Source organism: Cynoglossus semilaevis, chromosome 1 (assembly GCF_000523025.1).
Source record: "Cynoglossus semilaevis isolate Cse_v1.0 chromosome 1, Cse_v1.0, whole genome shotgun sequence".
NCBI classification, from domain to species: domain Eukaryota; kingdom Metazoa; phylum Chordata; class Actinopteri; order Pleuronectiformes; family Cynoglossidae; genus Cynoglossus; species Cynoglossus semilaevis.
In genome coordinates this window covers 25,544,893-25,563,818 of record NC_024307.1, presented here as the reverse complement: position 1 = coordinate 25,563,818, position 18,926 = coordinate 25,544,893, and the positions used below count along the sequence as shown (strand labels likewise).

The window sequence follows — 18,926 nt, the reverse complement described above, 5'->3', positions numbered from 1 at the left end:
TGCTCAGCCCAACAGTCAGTCTCCATTACTGTTCAACAGTGTCATCTAAGAGTGAATATCATAACTGAAAAGTTGAGGAAATACTCCCCTCATATTTGAATCCAGAACATTGTCAACAGTGTTGGAGGTCACCAGCAGGGCTTTCACTAAATGACCAACAATCATCAAGTCACTGCATTACAGTAGACATGTGTACCTAATAAATAATAAGAAATGAACAAAACAAATTGCCATTTTAACCAATAATTATTCGATTAATCATGATTAATCGAGATAAGTCAATATCACTATAAATATGACAAATATTCTTTCTGTATATTGACAAATAACAGCAGGTACATGTATGTGTCTCTGGTTTGTGGTTGAAGCCACAAACACATGCTGGACATTGAATTGGTATTTTAAGCTTGAGATGCTCTGGTCCAAAAAGTTTCCTAGTTTGTGTGTGTGTGTAAATTCCATATTGTATGTTTTAAAACGAAACACGTTTGTTCACAGCTTTTCCTCATAGAGAAGACGGGCCGACGGACGCTCCACATGCTCGGACTTGCTGGGATGTGCATATGTGCCATCGTCATGACAACAGCTCTGGCTTTACTGGTCAGTCTGTCCAGGCTGAGAAACCGGAATTGTTTTTGTACCACTGTTGACGCCACACTACATTTCACCTCTGTCATTTGTACTACTGACAGGACAGTGTGCCCTCGATGAGCTACATCAGCATGCTGGCCATCTTTGGATTTGTTGCCTTCTTTGAGGTGGGCCCAGGTCCCATACCTTGGTTCTTCGTAGCAGAGCTGTTCTCCCAAGGTCCGAGGCCGGCTGCGATGGCAGTGGCCGGCTGCTCCAACTGGACGGCCAACTTCATCATCGGCATGTGTTTCCAATACGTTGCTGTGAGTATTTACTTTGCCAGGATGTGTGTATTTTCTATAAGGCTGTCATATTAACATATGCATATCTTTGTGTCTTTTCAACACCAGGATCTCTGTGGACCATACGTGTTCCTGATCTTTGCAGCTCTACTTCTCATCTTCCTCATCTTCACTTTTTTCCAAGTACCAGAAACACGGGGAAAGACCTTTGACCAGATTTCTGCAAACTTCCAGCGTCAGTCAATGGGAGGAATGTTGGACATGGACATGGGAATGGACATGGACATGGATAAGACAGGCACAGAGCTGGACTGCTTGGCAGAAGCAAGCATAAACTAAAGAGCTTGGAGGGAGAGAGTAAAACTTGAACTGCTGTGATGCTCGTGACATCTAACATTTCATGTTGAAACTTATTGATTTGTCCAAGGTGTAAGAGAATGTGAAGTCTAAGGAATGCCAACCGCTTCATCTAAAGGTCGAGAGATGATACTCTTAAGGGTATGATGCACACAAGGAGGGTCTCTACTGTGGAGGTAGCTGCTGCTGGTGTGGTGAGCTTTAAAGCATCAACTCAGATGTTTGAAGTACTGTCCAATTAAGAGGAAGACAATATTCTGCACTTTATTCATAAAAACTACAAAAAGGCATGAAGTTGTTAATGCTTGCCTTTATTTGATCTAAACTGGGAACATTATGGAAGCAGAATTAAACAGCTCTAAAAAGGCACAAACTTCAACCAGGGAGGAATCATGGTTTAATTATTATAGTTTTAATTAAGTTTGATTTCTGGTAGTTTTTAAATTTCTTTAGGTTTTTAGAAGAATTTTCCTTTTTTTTTTGTTTGTTTGTCATAACCATAACAGGGTTATGGTGAAGCCAAACTGCTCCAACTATTTTCCCCAAAAGGCCAGTCATTGCACAGCATGTGGAAAAACCTTTAGAAAGTGAATGTAACAAAGTATTTTACTACTTCCAGTGTACATAGTGTTTTTCAGATATAATTATTAAAAAAAGGGGGCAGGGTCTTCACACACTTTAGTGTTTGGCTTTGTTAGGATAAACTTTTAGAAAAACAATAGAATGAAAGACTAAGGTAACAAATTTATAGGCGTTGCCCTTCTGCAGAAGACGTGCTTGTTCTTTAATGTTTTCTTTTCGCAGTGAATGATTGTAAGACGTGCGGGGGGGAGGGGCAGGGGGGCTGCGATAAAAGAGTGAATATTGTAATATTGTGGTCAAGAAAACTAAAGGATGTAAATAATGTCACCCCAGAGGCCTTGGCAGTTGTCCGTTATTGTGCAAAAAGGAAAAGGAGTAAGGCGGAGATTTGCGAACACAATTTATTCATTTGCACTTTAACACAACAACATTGCACATTATCCCCTCCAGAGAAAAACACAAATACACAAATAAGTAAAACAGAAATAAAGATTATTTTCAACATATCCTCAACCAAGGACAATAAAGGGAGTAGCATGTTCAACATGCCAAGGTGTCAACAACTTAACTGACTCCCATGATGCACCACCAACCTCATCTGCTTGGTTCCCCCCTCTTCAACCCAAAAATATCAAATAAAAATCAAGGCTGGTTCCTTTACACAATGTGATGGCGCAAAATGTCAAAGAAAAACTGTTTTCAAAAAGGGGGTACAGAATAACTGGGCTTCTAAGCAGATGTATGCAAGTATTTAAGGATGTTTTTTTTTTTTTAATTTCTTAATTCTAATTTTATTAATACACCCACAAGCAAACCATTTCCTCATCCTATTCCATCCCTCTGCATACATCGAAAGTTGAGGAATGACAACAACACAAAATGAGGGAGGGAGGGTCCGAGGGGACGACAGTGAGATGAAATGGGTTGGAGGATGGGGGGAGTGTGGAGAGGGGAGAGCAGTGCATGTGTTCTGAAATAGGTCCAGTCCTCCAACCCAAGGACCTACAAGAGAGCAAGACAAAGATGGAAATAAAACATACAGAGACACAGAGGATGACAGACGGACATTAACGACAACTATCAAAACCTAAAGTGAAAAAAATTCATGAACGATCAGAGCTAGATTAGTTCCCAAAGATCAAAGTGTTTGGAATGTTTCTCAATTGTCGAGAACCATTTTAAGACTTAATTTAAAGACTGACGTGAGTTTGAGAACGTTACAAATGACAGGAAATCTGACCAAGTCACAGCATTGGTCATCTCCTGTTCACCCACTTTCAGTTCTGTGCATTTGAAAGGTTTAAACAAATAACACTATCGTGTGCTTGTAGCTAATGTAAAAAAAAAAAACAAAAAACAAACAAAAACCAAAACAAAATATACTTAGCTAAATCTCCCCATTTACTTACATCTAGGAATTATGTGGAAGAGGGAAGTGCACATCCCTTGACATTGGTCAAAACATTTTTTAAACCTTAAAAAAAAAAAAAAAAAGGTTCAAACTTAACACTTTAAAAATAATTCCACCTTTCATCTATAAATGCCTTTAGCTAAACAACCCATCAATTCTACTGCAATCTGTCTTTAGTAAAGTGAGCCAAGGTGCAGAAGGTAACCCCGACACCCTCAGATTATCCCAGGATCCCACCTCTTGCCAAGGGTCACACGACTGTCATCTCATTGATGCGACTCTGCCGATGCTGGGATGACCTGCTGTAAGTAGGAACAGACCAAGTTTGGATCAATACAACATGAGATGGCGAAAAAAAAAAAAAAAGGGGGGGGGGGGGGGGGGGGGAGTGTAAGAGTTTAACGCCTCACCTCAGGTGACTTTGGTGCTTTAGGAGATTTAGGTGTAGACTTTGGGTCAGCTGATTTTGAATTCTGAGGCATGGTCCCAGGTTCTGATGCAGACTTTTCAGTGTCATTCTGCAGTGTAATCAAAAACATTATTATATCATTATTGCTCTGCATTGTGGGTAATTTTCACTTAGAAAATACATCTTGTAATAGACATTGACGTGCAATATTTTTTTTTTTTTTTTAATATATTTTCCAAAATGCTACAATGTCCATCACTAAAACAACCCAACTCACTTTTGAAGCAGACGACTCAGAGTTTCTTTGTCTGCGTGGTCTCATCTGGCGCCGTTGTTTCTGAGCCTCACCGACTTCTCCATTGGTCTGTGGGCCTTCGGAGGCCTCCCTTGGTTTCAACTCCTCCTGCTCCTGACTGTGCTCTGGAGCTGCTGCTTGGTCCTCTCCAGTCTGATCCGATTTTGGCCGAGGCCTGAACGGTCTGCACATACATGGAAAGCCACAGTTGAACATTTTCTACAATGAGGAAGTGGAAATAAAATTATCCTTAAGGATATTTTAACGATGGCATCAAAGTCACCTCCGATAAGGACGCCAAAATCTGCGCCGTGGCAGCCGCTGCACTTGTTCGCCTTCTGCTTCTCCATTCTTTTGTTCTGTGGAGTCACCCTGACAACAACATGAAATCCATTCCTATTGAATGTCATTTTTTTACATTTTCATTTTCTGTCCTACAAATCCTCAAAAACCGTGGCCTGCAGCACTCCTCCCACATTTTTCTCCCTCCAGTACCTCATCCTCTCGATTCATCTTACATCTTGTATATTCTGTCGTGGTCTGAAGGGCCTGCGTCTGCGCTGTGGTGGTCGCGTTCCGTTGCTCTCCCCTGATACCTCGCCTTCGGCCGGAACTTGGCCATCAGCAGGTCTGTCCTGGTCACCGGGTCGAGGGCTACGAGGGAAGAACCGTCGACGGAAGCGGCGTTTGTTGGGTGCGTAGCGGCTCCCTTTGACTGGAACACCTCCAGGGCCGGTCACGTTGGCTGCTTCTGATCCCTGAGGAACAAGAGACAGAATTCAGAAAATTCAAAACCAAACTATAATAGATATTACATATTCTATTAGGATATGGACCGAAACAACTTGTCCTTTATAAGCAGGACCAAGAGAAACCACAACAACCAACTAATCTCCCACTCAATACATTTTATGCCATTTAGTCCTTGTCTTTTCTGCTGTTGTGTCACAATTGGTGACATAAAAAACAAAAAACAGTGAAACCAATGTTTGGTGTCAATGAAATTAATGAAAGCTTTGATTCATTTAATTATTATGCAATTGCTTTCTTCATAAATTTTAATCTAATTAAAATGCATGTACCATTAACTGGATTTCGTAAGTCATACCTTGGCAGCTTCAATCACATCAAACTCGACAATCTCTCCATCCCCAACACTGCGGAGGAACTTTCTAGGGTTGTTCTTCTTGATTGCAGTCTGAGGTGAGAGACAGATTTTAAGAGAAAGAGATGCAAATATAAAATTTTGAAATAAATTTAAATAAATACAAAAAATGTTTCAAGATACAAATGGAAACATTCTAAAAAAAAAAAAGTACAAAAGTAGTAGAAAGGATATTTGATTTCATTAAAATGAACTTTTTTTAAAAAAAAAAAAACTAATTTAATGAGTTGTTTACAATTTTGATGCCCAGAAAGCTAATTTAATGAGTTGTTTACAATTTTGGTGCCCAGAAAAAAAAAAAACAACTATTGAATGTACTATTCAAAATATCTTAAGATATGAAGTTTCTTTAGTCTTACCTGATGAACAAACACATCTTCTTTGGTGTCATTTCTGCGAGAAATAATTCAATTAAAACACTTTAGATTTTATTAAATGAACCTTACTGCTTTGATTTAGAAATCATCACAACATGCTCAAGCACAAAGATAGTTTCAGTCCTTTTAATAAGCTGCCATTACAACTTATAGAACCATCCAAGAACCATCCAACCTGAGCACGTGATCTGGGACTAGATGCTAACAAGTTGCCCAAGGGGTGCTGTTATCCTTTTATTGTTTAAATAATCAAAACTACACTCCTTCAAATGAATCATCAGTTCTAGTCACACCATTCACTGATTATTAAAAGGTAGCTCTTACCTGTTTATGAAGCCATAGCCATTACGAACGTTGAACCACTTCACTGTGCCTTGAACTAGACTGGCTACAAAAATAGAAGGGCATGACATTAACATTTGACAGCCACCAGTGCTAAAGACATATTTTTAATAAATCGCTGGAACAAGTTACTGGGTCAATAAAAGGCAGGAAACTGACAAAGCTCTTCATTGTTTTGATGGTGAGCTTAACATCTTCACAAGCTGTGTCAAACAGTAATGTCCTAAGGCAAAATCTTTAGTTTGCTGTCCTTAAAAAAAAAAAAAAAAAAAAAGCAAACATCAACCAAACTGCTACTGAGATTGTTCAATGTAAAAACGGACTAACTGTTAAACTCCTATCACATATACAGCCTTTCAGGCCGTAAAAGTGTGAATCTTATGCGTGTCAATGGAGGCCGATGCCTCCTGTCAATCATTAACAGCTCAAACTTTGAAATCAGGTCAGCAGGGTAGGGTCTCCATAGATATACCTCGATAAAAAGACAAGACATTTCACCTAGAACCAGACACAATTTTACCAAATAAATAAATAAATAAAACCTACGTAGGGGGGCAATGGGAAAAGGGACATTTGTTTGAATTGGTTTATTTGTAACGATTTGCACCTGTGCTGTGCGCGCGACCCAATACGTAGATGTAAGTCACGTGATCACAGCCTCCACATGCCAAAAGGAAGTGGTTTAGTTTAAGTTTTTCTTAGTTTCATCACGTTAAATGTCCGTGTACAGAGGCGTAGCGCCAACTACGTTTTGTATAAGATTATAATGAATAAATATTTTCTTTTTGCCACAGATGATTGCTGACCCGTGTGAGGGGCACGTGTTTTTCTCCAGACCGCAACAAAACACAAGAACCAAGACAACGACGTATGACTTGGGGGGGTTTTTCTGCCCAGCTTTTATTTGTTAAATTTGCCCCAGATCACACATATTAATGACTTCATATAAGTAAATCAAAACACTCTAAACGCGGTTTAACTCAAGGGCCAAAGTTCATAATCACCGTGAATTCCTCTACACCTACCTATCACTTTCTTCTCCTGCTGCGGCTTCTCCTCCTCCACAGCCTCTGCCGACCGTGGAGCGCTCTGCACCTCGGGGTCGATCATTCTCGCTGTCGGTTCACTTCTTGGTCCCCTCCTCCCTCTGCTGGTCCCGAAACTTCTCTGAAGAGCACGGTTAAGTTTTTATCCCAACATCCCCTCCCGCTGCAGGGCTCAGGCCGCGCCCTCATTGGTCCTCGCAGGTGCATAAGCTGCCTCCTGATTGGATGAGAGTCTCGGGCAATTGTGAGGGAAATGGACAGGTGAACAGGTAAAGACGGCAAGGAAGTCTGGTTGTTTATTTTGATTTTTATAATGTATTTGGAATATTTAGGCTTTATAAAATTAAATTGACTGTACTTTTCAAGAGAAAACTAATTGTATGCTAATTTTGTACTTGACTTTTCTGGTTTCTCTCCTTAAAGGCAGCTATGTCCAAACTTTATTCGAGATGAGCCACATTCTGCAACTTCTCTTCATGTGATATATACATTTTTTATCATAAAAAAGTCTTTGTAAAAGTGGTTACATTACTAAAATTAAACAACCAAGATTTGGGCAGGTAACTACTGGTCATTTTTGCCATGCCAAGAAGTAGGTTATCTTTGGCTAATTATTAGCCAGTAGATAATACGTACCTAGAAAATACGTACCTTATAGTTGTTATATATTCAGAAATATTCACTCAAACATCAGGTTACTAAAAGCAAACAAAAGATAAATTAGATAGTAGTTTAAAATAAATTGCACTATAAAATAAACAGTAGATAAGTTATTATTGATAATTCGGAAATGAGTAGTAAAAAGTTAGCATAGAAAGGCTAAACCTTAACCTAAATAGTTTGGCCAAATAGGTGATGCTGCATAGATAAGTAGATGTAAATCAGAAAGATGGGGATGCCTCATAATCTAGTTAAATTTAGTCATATTATAACCACAACTTATTTTAGAAGTACCTAAAAGATAGCCTAAGCCTTGTTATTTCTGCTAACTAAATGTTAGCCTGACAATAGCTTAAAAAGGCAAAAATATGCTAGATAATCTGAGATTTAACATAGAAACAGCTAAAATATGGCTGGATGTATAGACACTGTATGTTACTTTATACTGTAATATGGTAAACTATGTAATAGTTAGTCAATGAGATTCAAATTAAAAATATATACAGAGACAGGGACCAATTGATGCTCTGTAAAATTATAATACAAAAAATTACCATTTTTAACTTTGAACCTTTTTATTGCTCTTGGGAAAAATATATAGTGAACTGCATTGCAAATTAGTTCTTTGAAGTATTCAAAGAACAACAAATTCATGTAGGAAATTGGAATGAACGACAGCCTCAAATACAGCTCTCACACGTAGGTCATAGGACTCCAGTTTCACAGTACTAAATTTAACCTCAGCTCTAGTAACAACAAGTTACAACAAAGCTATTCAGTGTGTGCACAGAAGACTGTTTCTGAACAGGAAAGTAAGGAAATGTGTACGTTTTTAAATGGACATATTTTACAGCCAGTTAATAGGACAGTTAGCGTCAGAACACTTTGTACTCAGAAATGTTTACACTGAACAGCACCATGAAATACTTCATTTACATTATTTTGACAAATGCAGTGATTATACTTTTTTTGTTAACCACAGTGGACATGGCAGTGAGTATACTCAGCTTCATTCTTTAAACCAATGTCAGCACAAAACATTATTAAAGTCTTCAATAATTGCAAACATTGATTAATTTAACCATACCAGTAGGGATTCAGTGTATTAACTTCCCGCAGTAATTTTAAGTATTTCTATAACAATATATAGCACAGTATATCATCCCAAAATGGTCTGTACCGTTACAAAGGTATGCCCAGCCATCCATTTTCATCCGCTTATCCGTTACCGGGTCACAGGGGCAGCAGTCGCCACCCAAATCACACTGCACCGTACCAACCGCCCTAAACCTTCCTGCAGGTGGTGAGTCCACTGGAAGGTACCAACCGCCCTAACTGGGATTTGAATTTGCCCAGGAGGTGAACCCTGGGGTTCCACACCAATGACAGAGACATTGCCTCTGGGCCAAAGCGCCACTAACAAAGGTATGTGTTGGAGTAGATGAAGTCAGGACAGAGAATGGATTGAGGGGCCCATGTTATATGAGAATACGTCAGCGCAGGACCAATTCACTAAGCATCATGTCATTCCCATTGGCATGAAAACCACATTAAGATGCAGGGACTTAGCCAAGAGGAGAGGAGGAGATGCAGCTTCACCTTCATGATGAGCCTTTTTGAATTTGCAGCACATTTATTTTAACTTGAGACTGCAATCTAATTAGATGCTTAGTGTGAATACAGAACGGACAAGAAACAACCAGCCAGCTAAAGAAAAAATTAAAATGGAATTTTACATTATTGAGAAAAACAGCACATCATGCACTACAACTATGGAATGTTTGACATTGACATGTCATCTTATATTATAAGCACAACCATAACAATAATTACTATTATCTTACCTAGAATAAATGGACACATTTAATAGTTTTGTTTATTGTATTGCTAATAGAGAATGACTGGATGATTAGACCTTGTCTCTTTTTAATGTTTATCATGAATCATACTAAATTGCATTTTTAATGTTTATCATGAATCATACTAAATGGAAAACTGCATTTAAGGATTATATCTGGCATAAAGAGTTTCAGCAATCTTTCATATTATTTTAGTAAAAATTCATCTTTAAATCAGGTACAATTTTAAGTCTAGACTTTAGAGTTGCTTATAGTGATAGAAAAATATATTGGAGGTTATAATCAAAGAATAGAGGTAAACATAACGACAAGACGAGATGAAGGCTTATAATTTTCTATTGCACTGAAGAAAGCAGTGAGGCACTTTTTTTCTTTTGATTTCTTTTCTTCTTTTAGCTTCTCTCCTTCAGAACATGTGCCTCCTTCTCACTCTATGTCTGGTGTCCTCTTCTATAATGTCATGTCATGTCATCTATGATTCATCATAAACATTTTCATGTCCACCTTCACTACATTCATAAATTCCCTCAAGGGTTGTTGTCTTTTGCTCTAACATCCTCTGACTTTATATTCTACCGTTTCTTAGTACACATCGAAACTATCTCAACCCTTTTTCTAAGTTTATCTGCTGGCTTTACACCCTTGGTTGTTCATCTTATCTGCTCACTAACTCTGTACAACACTGTCAGTCTTGACACACAAAAGACAAAAGGCAACAACACATCAAAGGTGGGTGACTATTATTCAATTACCTTTGCAAGTTTGAAGTTTAGGGTCTTCTACAGTCCAACATAATCATCATTCAGTTAGCATTTAAAGTGACAGGTTGAAAGAGAAGTGCAGTGCCGGCAACAGACCGAGGGAGGGAGACAGAGAATCATAGAGGAGTGTTAGTGTTAGCGCAGAGTGTGGAAGCTCACATTTCTTTTCGGGCCGACGGCTTACACTACGTGAGCCCCGGATCGCTATCTGCAATCCGGATCACAAACCAGGCTCTGAGGGAACGAGAGAAAAGAGGAAGAGAGAGAGATTGACGAGGACGAGTGGAATGAAAGTGGAATAAATATAGTAGCAGCGGTAGCTTTGTCTAAACGAGGGGGGGCTAAACCAAGGCGCAGAGGAGGAGACTGAGTCCAGCTACCGCCCTTTAGTTAACCGGACGGCACGAATAAGAGGAAACAGCAGAGGAGGTTGACTAGAGCTTGTATCTCCAATAATAAGGTAAGTTCCGTATTAAGAAACGGTAGGAGTAGGTGAAGCAATACGTACAGCTGCTGCTAACTTATTACTTCATTGTGTGGGATTGTCTTTTGCAAAAAACAAAGAAAATTAGCTAGATCACCAGTGACTATGATTGAACTTGTAGTTCGTCCAGACTTCTATGAGCCTCCTGTGTCATGTAAGGATGTCAGCCGTGGCGGTGGTAGCTGGGTTAAGCTGGAGGAGACACTTTATGGATACATATTGACTCTAATTAACAGTATGGTTCGCTTTAAAATAAATGAGGTAATTAAAGTCATGTGCTGTGTTTTTTACTTGTTCTGAGTCCTCGGCCCGTAGGCAGTGAGTCACAGCGCAGGAATACGGAACACAGATATACCGTTACACGTTACAGACTACGGGCCGCGTCACCCTGCGTACGTAGTAGGCCGCGGTCTGCTCCCTTCTTTTTCACTGCAGATATATTTACCTTTTAAAATGTAGGACTCTTTTCTTCTCTCCACGCACAGTGCTCTGTTAATGACAATATGGTAGACGTTCAATAACGTCAACCATCAGCTTGAAGTTTGATTTATGAGTCATTAAGCGCGGATTAACGGCCCAGTTTAAATGTGTCCTCAGTAGACTAGACACGTTGACGGGCAAACAAAACCAGCAACTTGAACTCTTTGAGTTGTTTAAGTGGGTATGGCTCGTATGGCTATAATATGACTAATAATGCTTAATTTTGTGAGTTCGATGACAAACTTTTGTTGTTGGCTGTCATTGTACTCGTGGCAGTGTACAGTGCTACACAGTCAAGGCTAATCACAAGACGTTCCGAATATTATAGCTTGTATACATATGCCGTATAAATAAAATCATACTATGACTATTATATACATATGTATGTTAACATTTTGAGATAAAGCAGGTGTTTTTACATGTTGTGTTAGGTGCTTTTTATTAGCCTGTTATTTATATCAACGATTTTATTTAATACTATTAATTCTATATCTAATTTTGGCCAAATATTACTCTTTTGTATGTTGAGCTATTTCTTGATATATAAAGGCAGCTATTCTTTTTAATCTATCTATCTATGTTTTAGTTGCTAGTAGTGGCTTTAAAACAGTTAATGTCGTTAAACAATACAGAGAAAATGCACAACTTAACATGTTTACGAAAAGGATTCATAAATTTCAATTCATCATTATTTTACAGGGCTAGTTAAGATCTTCTTGCTTGAAAGAACATTATGTAAGTGCAGTAATCACAACGCCATTTAGGAAAAAATAGAAATGACTTGTGTATAAAAAATCCATAATCAGTGACTGTATTTGAATGACATGTATCCTTAAATGTGAGTCTAGTGGTGTGCTTCTGTCAGCCTTTTATTGGGCAACCCAGATGACAATCAGATGGAGTGTACACATCCTCTGCATATTTCATAAGTTGAGAGACAGTGCAGTGGAGACTGGACACCTGTATGTATACATCACATCTGACAGTATGTTAGAAATGGACCATAACCATCAGTGAAGGCCATGGAAGTGGAACACAAATAGTTCTGGTAACAGGGTGTGCTTCAGGGTCCGAAAATGCTTGCACCCAGGCCCTACTCCTATTGGACACTGTTCTAATTTCCCTAATGGAATTTATTTTATTTTTTTAAAACAACTGGGTATTAGACAATTTGTTATTCTGTCAAAACAGTAAAGTGTGAGGGTGGAGGTTAAGGACAACTTCATAGCGAAATCAAAAATTGCTCTTGCTGCTGTTTTTCCAGTTGTTTTGAACATAACACTCCACACTTTGGGCCTCTCAGCAGCCATGGCAGATGCAGACATCGAATTCCAAAGAGGTGATGCTGGTGCATCTGCCACCTACCCCATGCAGTGCTCTGCCCTGCGCAAAAATGGCCATGTTGTGCTGAGGGGTCGACCCTGCAAGATCGTGGAGATGTCCACCTCCAAAACTGGCAAGCACGGCCATGCTAAGGTCAGTGCACATGGATAACTCAACATAAAGTGTAGAAAGCAGTTTTGGACTGCACTTACCTTGATTTAAAGAGAAAATAAACGGGGACGAACACAGTATCTAGACAAAGATGTTCAACAGGGGACCCAAATATGAAATCTTCATGAAAAATGTTTCTTCTTTGTTGTATTTGTTGTATGTTAGTTAACGCTGAAGGGTGAATGTTGTGTTTTACACATTGGATGATTTGATAGACATCTTTGTCCCCAGGTCCACCTGGTTGGTATTGACATCTTTACTGGTAAGAAGTATGAAGATATTTGTCCCTCCACACATAACATGGACGTCCCTAATATCAAGAGGATGGACTACCAGGTAAGACAACTGAAAGAACCAAGAAGGTCTTCCTAGCACTTCTCAATGTTGTTTTAAACTAGTTCTGTCCCCAATAGTTTACTCAAATTTATGTTGTATTCCTGTCCTATGTGTTGTCCCAGCTTATTGGGATCCAAGACGGCTATCTGTCCTTGCTTCGGGACAGTGGAGACGTGAGAGAGGACCTGAAGATCCCAGAGGGAGATCTGGGCAAAGACATTGAGAGTCGGGTGGATGGTGGAGAGGAGATTATGGTCAGTGCTTTTACCCTTACTCCATGCTGCAGTTAACTCAACTATCCACTAGTAAAAATGAATCAAATTCAGTGTCTGTTGCCTTAAGGATAATAAGCTGCTGAGTGAGAGTCATGACACTGCCAAAAGCTCTGAAGAACTGCATTATCACCAAATGCTGGGTCTAATGTTTTTTTTTTTTACCTTATGCCAAAGAGAATTCACTGCAGAAAACAATGTACTCTGGGATATTGTACTATGTAAAGTATTCACCTAAGAAGCCAACACAGCTTGGTAAAACTCGAATGTCAACTAATAGCCATAAATCAAAATGCAACATTTAAGTTTGAAGTGTCACAGTTCAAGGCTAGTCAGATACAAATCTTAAATGTTCACAAAGACATTTTCCATTGAGTCAAAGAGCTAGAGGATTCGATGGGGAGGGAGGGAGACAAAGAGGGGGGTGTAGTGGACGTAGTGATAGAATGTGATCATGCACATGCTTTGAATTAAGTCCATTTATAATCTGTGGTCAAGCCATATTAAAAAAAAAGTTTTTGTTCAACACAAAAACATAATTGCCATTTGGACTCAAATTCAAATAAACACATACACACATATCATAGGGTTAGGCAACTGTACACGTCGTTATCGCTTCAACTCATTAATTAATTACATTGACAATTATTCTATTGTGCATTGACGCAGTTTTATAATATTTCTTTTGTTATTGTAAACATCTGTTTATGCTACACAGCGCTAACAGCCGACACTGGTGAAATCCAGTTCACCTTCACCTCACTCCTTGGTGCTGATCATGTTTCTGCTGTTACCCAAAAATTGCCTATTTTAATGTTGATGATTGTGGCTCAGGATTTTGTGGGGTTTTTTGTATATAACAAACAGGATAACATTAATATTCCCGGCAGTAGTAAGCTTTAGTATTTAGGTTTATTTGCTTTCATTAAATTTGAGAATTACACATTTTTATATTACATATTACATTTATATTACATTTAATATTTTAATTAAACCGCTACTGTATTAAAATGCTGATGTTAAAAAGTGGAATTTTTTAAAATCCGTACCGCGGAAGTTTCGCTATATCGCGGTTTTTTATGGGAAATATATTTTTTAATTTCCAATATTTTCATTATTTTAATAATACAAAACATAACCTAAAAAAATTAACAGTAAAAATATAGCACAAAAATAAACTAAAAGACATCGCTGGTAGCTTCGTTTACCTAGAGTAGCTCGAACACAGCATTGAGCACGCTCTTCTGTTCCTCACGCTGATTGGCTCATGCATCGTAGCATCTCTCAGCCTCTCCCCTTGTCTGTCCGCCACTTGTACGTTGCTGTAAAGTTTGTGCTCTTGTGTTTGGTGAAGGTTTACCCTAATTTAACGCCCCACGATGCCTCCTAAACGCTCGGTATCTTCTCAGGCTTCTGTTACGGAGCCCAAACGAAGACGCTGACACAGATGACAGTTAACAGCCTTTATCTTTCTTTACAATAATGTGCGCTGTTCCCAGCTCTCATATACAGTCCGTCCGTTTTGCCCAGTATCACTCCTCTGTTCACGCTCTCAGTACCATTTCCTACTAATATAAGGAGAGGCTGGATTACTCCAATTGCGCTCACCTGCGGGCGGGGCTGCGTCGCCACTCCCGTGCTCTAACCTGCGCTAACCTCCGCCCCGCCCCTACAATTTACGTAAGATGTATGTCTTATATTTCCATTCTACCATCCCATTCTTCAACTCTATTGTGCATATAATTGTGTGGGGGGAAGGGTAATACAGTCTAGGGAGTGTTGATATCAATGTGGGGGAGGTTCGTAAAGGGTAAATATATACAGAAATTCTATAAAAAATGATCTCGTGGATTTTCCCTTTTCGTGATGGGTCCTGGAACGCAACTAGAGAGAGGGAACACTATACTACTTTTAGCAAGTTTTTAAAAAGTGCTGTTCCTGCTAACAGCCAAATGGGCATCATTGCTCCTGAAATAGATCTTGTCCAACTACACTTAAGAAACTGCAGAGATGAACTTGGAATAGACAACATTTTTGTCTGACGTGTGTTATTATCAGTACTTTTGCAGCGCTAATTAGCATTGATCCCTGTAAGTGCAGGTTTCATTAGATTTTCCTGAAAGTCTAGTAGCAACAGTAGCAACAGAATATGCAATCTGCTGTGTACATGCAGATTGCATATTCACAGCTGTGGTTGCCGCTGTTTATTTAACTTGTTCTTTTTAACAAACTTACATTAAGTTTGCGAAAACTACTGCTTACTTTGATAAAACAGTTCCTCCAATGTTTTTCTCCTCACAACAAGAAGGTGACAGGTTTGCGTCCCAGCTTGGACAGTCTTTCTCTTGGTACTGTGTTCGTCCCAGGTGGAACTGTTGACCAAAAGGAGCTCGGGGTCTTTTTTTTACCATGTGAACACAACAAGATCAAGTTCCTACATTTATGTACTAAGTCAGCTTGCAGTTGAAGATGAATGGATGGGCCAATTTGACTACACTTACATTAACACACAGTTTCCACCTCTTCTCCACTCTTTCAGATCACTGTTCTAAATGCAATGGAAGAAGAAGCTGCCATCGGTATCAAAAACCTAAATAGTAAATAAACAGTTGCAGGTAATTATAGAGCTACAGCTGATTGGGCATCAGCTGCATCATACCAACCCCCCTGTACACTCCTCAACTATCATCCAAACCCAGCCTGCTTGAGAATGTTTGTGTGTATTACAGTATGCAAAGTCATGTATGTGAGTGTGTGCTACACCACAGTTCACTAGCATGTGCCATGTCAGTGTGTACTTTCATGTACAGTGGGGCTTTGAGATACGAGCTACACAAAATTTCCCAGGTTACCAGTAAGCAACTTTTGCAAGATTTTCCTCTCTCTCTCTTTCTATCATCTAAATCAGTCCTAACTCTGTCCTTTTTCTACCTTAGTGACCTCGACACTGTTGCGCTGTCTCCCTCACTGTCCCTCACTGGGTTATTTTACCCATTTGAATAACAATAATATAAAAAAAACCCTCTTAATTATTATTATTTTAATAGTATATTTCTGGCGGTTGGAACAAATTAATTGGTTTTTAGTTACTTTTAATGTGGATAAAATCGAGATACGAGAGGATTGACCTACGAGTGCTGTTGTGGAACAGATTAAACTCGTATCTCGAAGCCCCACTGATTATGCATCCATCAGTGCTTTTACATGTACACTTTGGTCAAATTAGAGGTACAGATCAACTGAACTGATGTCCCAGTATTGACACAAACCATTATATGACATTTTCCTTTTTAGTCTGCAATGGTGTGCAGTCTAAAACCTGTTGCGGTACCAGTGTTTGGCCTCTCTCACAGCTTGCTTTACTCCATTTGTCCTTGTACAAACTTGTGTCACAGCTCACGTCACAAACAGTTCGGTCAATCCTAGGTTTCTGGTTCGGGAAAGTCATGATGGTAATGCTGATAATGATGAGACATGCCATTGGAGTGAAGGGGGCACCTAATAAAAAAATGTATATATATATTTTAAGGGCTGTCAGGGGTAAAAGGATCCAACACCCTGGGAAAAAAACACGAACCAGGAACTGTGGGTGGGCCGGAAAAAAATCCCAGAAAAAGTGACGATGAGCATGGACGAACTCAAAGAGCCAAAAGATTACCACATAGGTAAAGCGGACCATCTGGCGCTGTGCCAACGACAGGCAGGTGGCTATAAGCTGGCGGCCTGGTGCGTGTAATCATCAGCGTTGACGCAGCGCCGGTGAGGACACAGGTGACCAGGTTGCTGTACACACAAACAATTCACTCCCATCCAGCCACAGTGAAAAACTCCAGGCAACCAGATCATATACAAAGTGTAAAATAATACCAAAAAAAGTCCAAATTATATACAAACCCCTGATGGACCTTCCATGCCTACTCCAATGCAGGCACAGAGGCATTAGAAGTCAGTAAATGACATCATGAAGAAATGAGTGAGAGTAAAGAGATTGGTGGTGGTTTTGTTTTTTTCTTAACAGGTTCTCAAGGTGCATTTATTTAACTGTAGCAAATTCACATATTTCATGATTGGGATTGGGGATTTCTTAACCTTAGCCATGATGCTTTTAATTGGATTGTATTTGTATGTCCAGATGGAACAATTAGCTTGCTAACAACACAATATTATCATCATTATCTTCTTGACCATTTGCTTTTTTTTTACCTCTTAAAGTTTTGCAAATATTCATCCTTAGAATATTCCCATTGTTTCCATATGTTACTGCAATTAAGTTACATGTTGAATTGTGTTCAATGTAACAAATGTTACTAATTGGACTGAAAGTCATGTTACAGTGGACTTGCATTCCCCTGGATGTGTTGTGTTTTGTTTTCCCTTTACTGTAAACACTATTCAAACCATGTGTATGATCACATTTTTGTGTAGCATTATCAGGTTATATGCAGGCTTGAAGTTCATAATGTCTTTTAAGCTCTGGTGTAGTTCTTTTTCTTTCTCTTCTGTAGGTTCTACTTCTATTCAGAGCCTGATCTTTACCAAATGTAACATTCCTGGGTTTCCCACTAAGAAAAATACAAACAACTTGTAGCTTTGTTGAAATTTCCATGTCAGATTGTTTTCATTTTATGCAATTTCTTACAAAGTGTGGGCTGCAGAAAAACAGTTCTGCAATACGAAAATGTAAGTTGATGTATATGCAGATCACACCCTGCAGAGGGTGCTTAAACCAGTTGCTTCATTAAATATGTTTCTGTGGTGTTTATTTCTGTCCTCCTCTGGTTTTTGACTTTTTCTCCCCCTCTCTCCTCCTTTCCTCCCCTCCATGTAATTGTGTTTCAGGGGCAAAACGAGATGCACTGGACCTTGGGAAAAGGAGGAGTCGTTGCCTTGTCAATGCTATCCTCCTACTATTCTGTCTCTATTCACCTTCGGTTTCCAAAGTCTCTCCTCCCTGCCTTTATTTTCTGACTCTCCTTTTAACCTCAACTAAGGAGTCACAACTAAATGAATTGGAATTTCTGAATGAAAATTTAAAACGTATGCACATAAAACACAAAGCATTTAATGTCTAGACTTTTGGATGTAAAAAGGCACTTAGAGGAAGGTCTCTCACTAATAACTGAGTAGGTCTACAAATATTCAGTAGGAACCTACCATCAGAGAAAAGTAATGTGGTGACATTGAAGCATTGAATCCTTTTTTTTTTTTCCTTTTCTTTGTTCTCAGTTTATCAAGGGCTTCGTCTGCTTTGTTCAGTTGAGACAACAATTGCGACTGTCGTACAGGGTTCTGTCTTCGTACTCTGGCTTTTTTCTCTCTCAATACGTACAGACTTCTGCTGTTAATTTCCACCAACTGACAAAGAAAGGTTGCCAACATGGCTCACAACAGCTCGCTTGTATCTCAAAATTTGAGAAACAAAACCAGTTGTCTTCTTTTTGAAGTCCTTTAACCAAACCCCAGTCTATCCTTACACACTGAAAAAGAAAAATGAAAATACTGTTTGCAGAGAGCAGGCCTTAACGCAGAGCACAGCTTGGATGAATGACTCACGTGTTATTTGGCATCATCTCAAAAAGCTGAGTGACGTTGCAGTAGGAAGACAAGTTGTGGCAGTTTGGTAATCTTTGCTTTGTGTGCTCACAAAACAACAAGCCCAAACTGCAGAATGTCTCCATGACAAAAACGAAAAACAGTCTAAATAAAGTTGACAAACTGTTG

General features: G+C 39.2%; 3 protein-coding genes across 6 annotated transcripts in view; 2 read left to right on the top strand and 1 right to left on the bottom strand.

Annotated features, from left to right (window-relative positions):
• LOC103387221 (solute carrier family 2, facilitated glucose transporter member 4) overlaps window positions 1–2,343 on the top strand; it is an 8,431-nt gene extending 6,088 nt beyond the window's left edge. Inside the window, exons 9-11 of the mRNA XM_008321766.2 lie at window positions 499–600; window positions 693–896; window positions 984–2,343. Coding sequence (XP_008319988.1) covers window positions 499–600; window positions 693–896; window positions 984–1,214 — 537 coding nt within the window. The 3' untranslated portion in view covers window positions 1,215–2,343. The remainder of the gene's footprint in view (window positions 1–498; window positions 601–692; window positions 897–983) is intronic.
• LOC103387229 (Y-box-binding protein 2-A) lies at window positions 2,202–7,154 on the bottom strand. Its single transcript, XM_008321776.3, has 10 exons — window positions 6,839–7,154; window positions 5,796–5,859; window positions 5,454–5,487; window positions 5,038–5,127; window positions 4,448–4,687; window positions 4,213–4,301; window positions 3,912–4,113; window positions 3,636–3,743; window positions 3,463–3,527; window positions 2,202–2,816 (listed from the first exon to the last, which is right to left on the bottom strand). Exons 1-9 carry the CDS (start codon window positions 6,921–6,923, stop codon window positions 3,492–3,494), a joined length of 948 nt encoding a protein of 315 aa, XP_008319998.1. The 5' UTR covers window positions 6,924–7,154; the 3' UTR covers window positions 2,202–2,816; window positions 3,463–3,491.
• Window positions 7,155–10,147: 2,993 nt separating this feature from the next.
• Window positions 10,148–18,925, top strand: LOC103387201 (eukaryotic translation initiation factor 5A-1). Of its 4 annotated transcripts, XM_017034349.2 has the most exons (6): window positions 10,148–10,599; window positions 12,407–12,579; window positions 12,829–12,933; window positions 13,056–13,187; window positions 15,745–15,820; window positions 18,045–18,925. In XM_017034349.2, the coding sequence occupies exons 2-5, from the start codon at window positions 12,412–12,414 to the stop codon at window positions 15,808–15,810; spliced, it is 471 nt and encodes a 156-aa protein (XP_016889838.1). In that variant the 5' UTR covers window positions 10,148–10,599; window positions 12,407–12,411; the 3' UTR covers window positions 15,811–15,820; window positions 18,045–18,925. The 4 variants fall into 4 exon arrangements, with proteins under 4 accessions (XP_016889838.1, XP_008319975.1, XP_008319968.1 ...); XM_008321753.3 differs by lacking the exon at window positions 18,045–18,925 and having other exon boundaries at window positions 12,368–12,579; window positions 15,745–17,948; XM_008321746.3 differs by lacking the exon at window positions 18,045–18,925 and having other exon boundaries at window positions 10,149–10,599; window positions 12,410–12,579; window positions 15,745–17,948.
• The last annotated feature ends 1 nt before the right edge of the window (window position 18,926 follows it).

Bases quoted from the DNA above. Each gene is read 5' to 3' on its own strand.
- LOC103387229 (XM_008321776.3), bottom strand. From the start codon at position 6,923: ATGATCGACCCCGAGGTGCAGAGCGCTCCACGGTCGGCAGAGGCTGTG. The intron at 5,128-5,453 runs GTAAGACTAAAG...CTCTCACCTCAG, and splicing joins AAGATGTGTTTGTTCATCAG to ACTGCAATCAAGAAGAACAA. The intron at 3,744-3,911 runs GTGAGTTGGGTT...ATTACACTGCAG, and splicing joins CTGAGTCGTCTGCTTCAAAA to AATGACACTGAAAAGTCTGC.
- LOC103387201 (XM_017034349.2), top strand. From the start codon at position 12,412: ATGGCAGATGCAGACATCGAATTCCAAAGAGGTGATGCTGGTGCATCT. The intron at 12,580-12,828 runs GTCAGTGCACAT...CTTTGTCCCCAG, and splicing joins GCAAGCACGGCCATGCTAAG to GTCCACCTGGTTGGTATTGA. The intron at 12,934-13,055 runs GTAAGACAACTG...GTGTTGTCCCAG, and splicing joins TCAAGAGGATGGACTACCAG to CTTATTGGGATCCAAGACGG.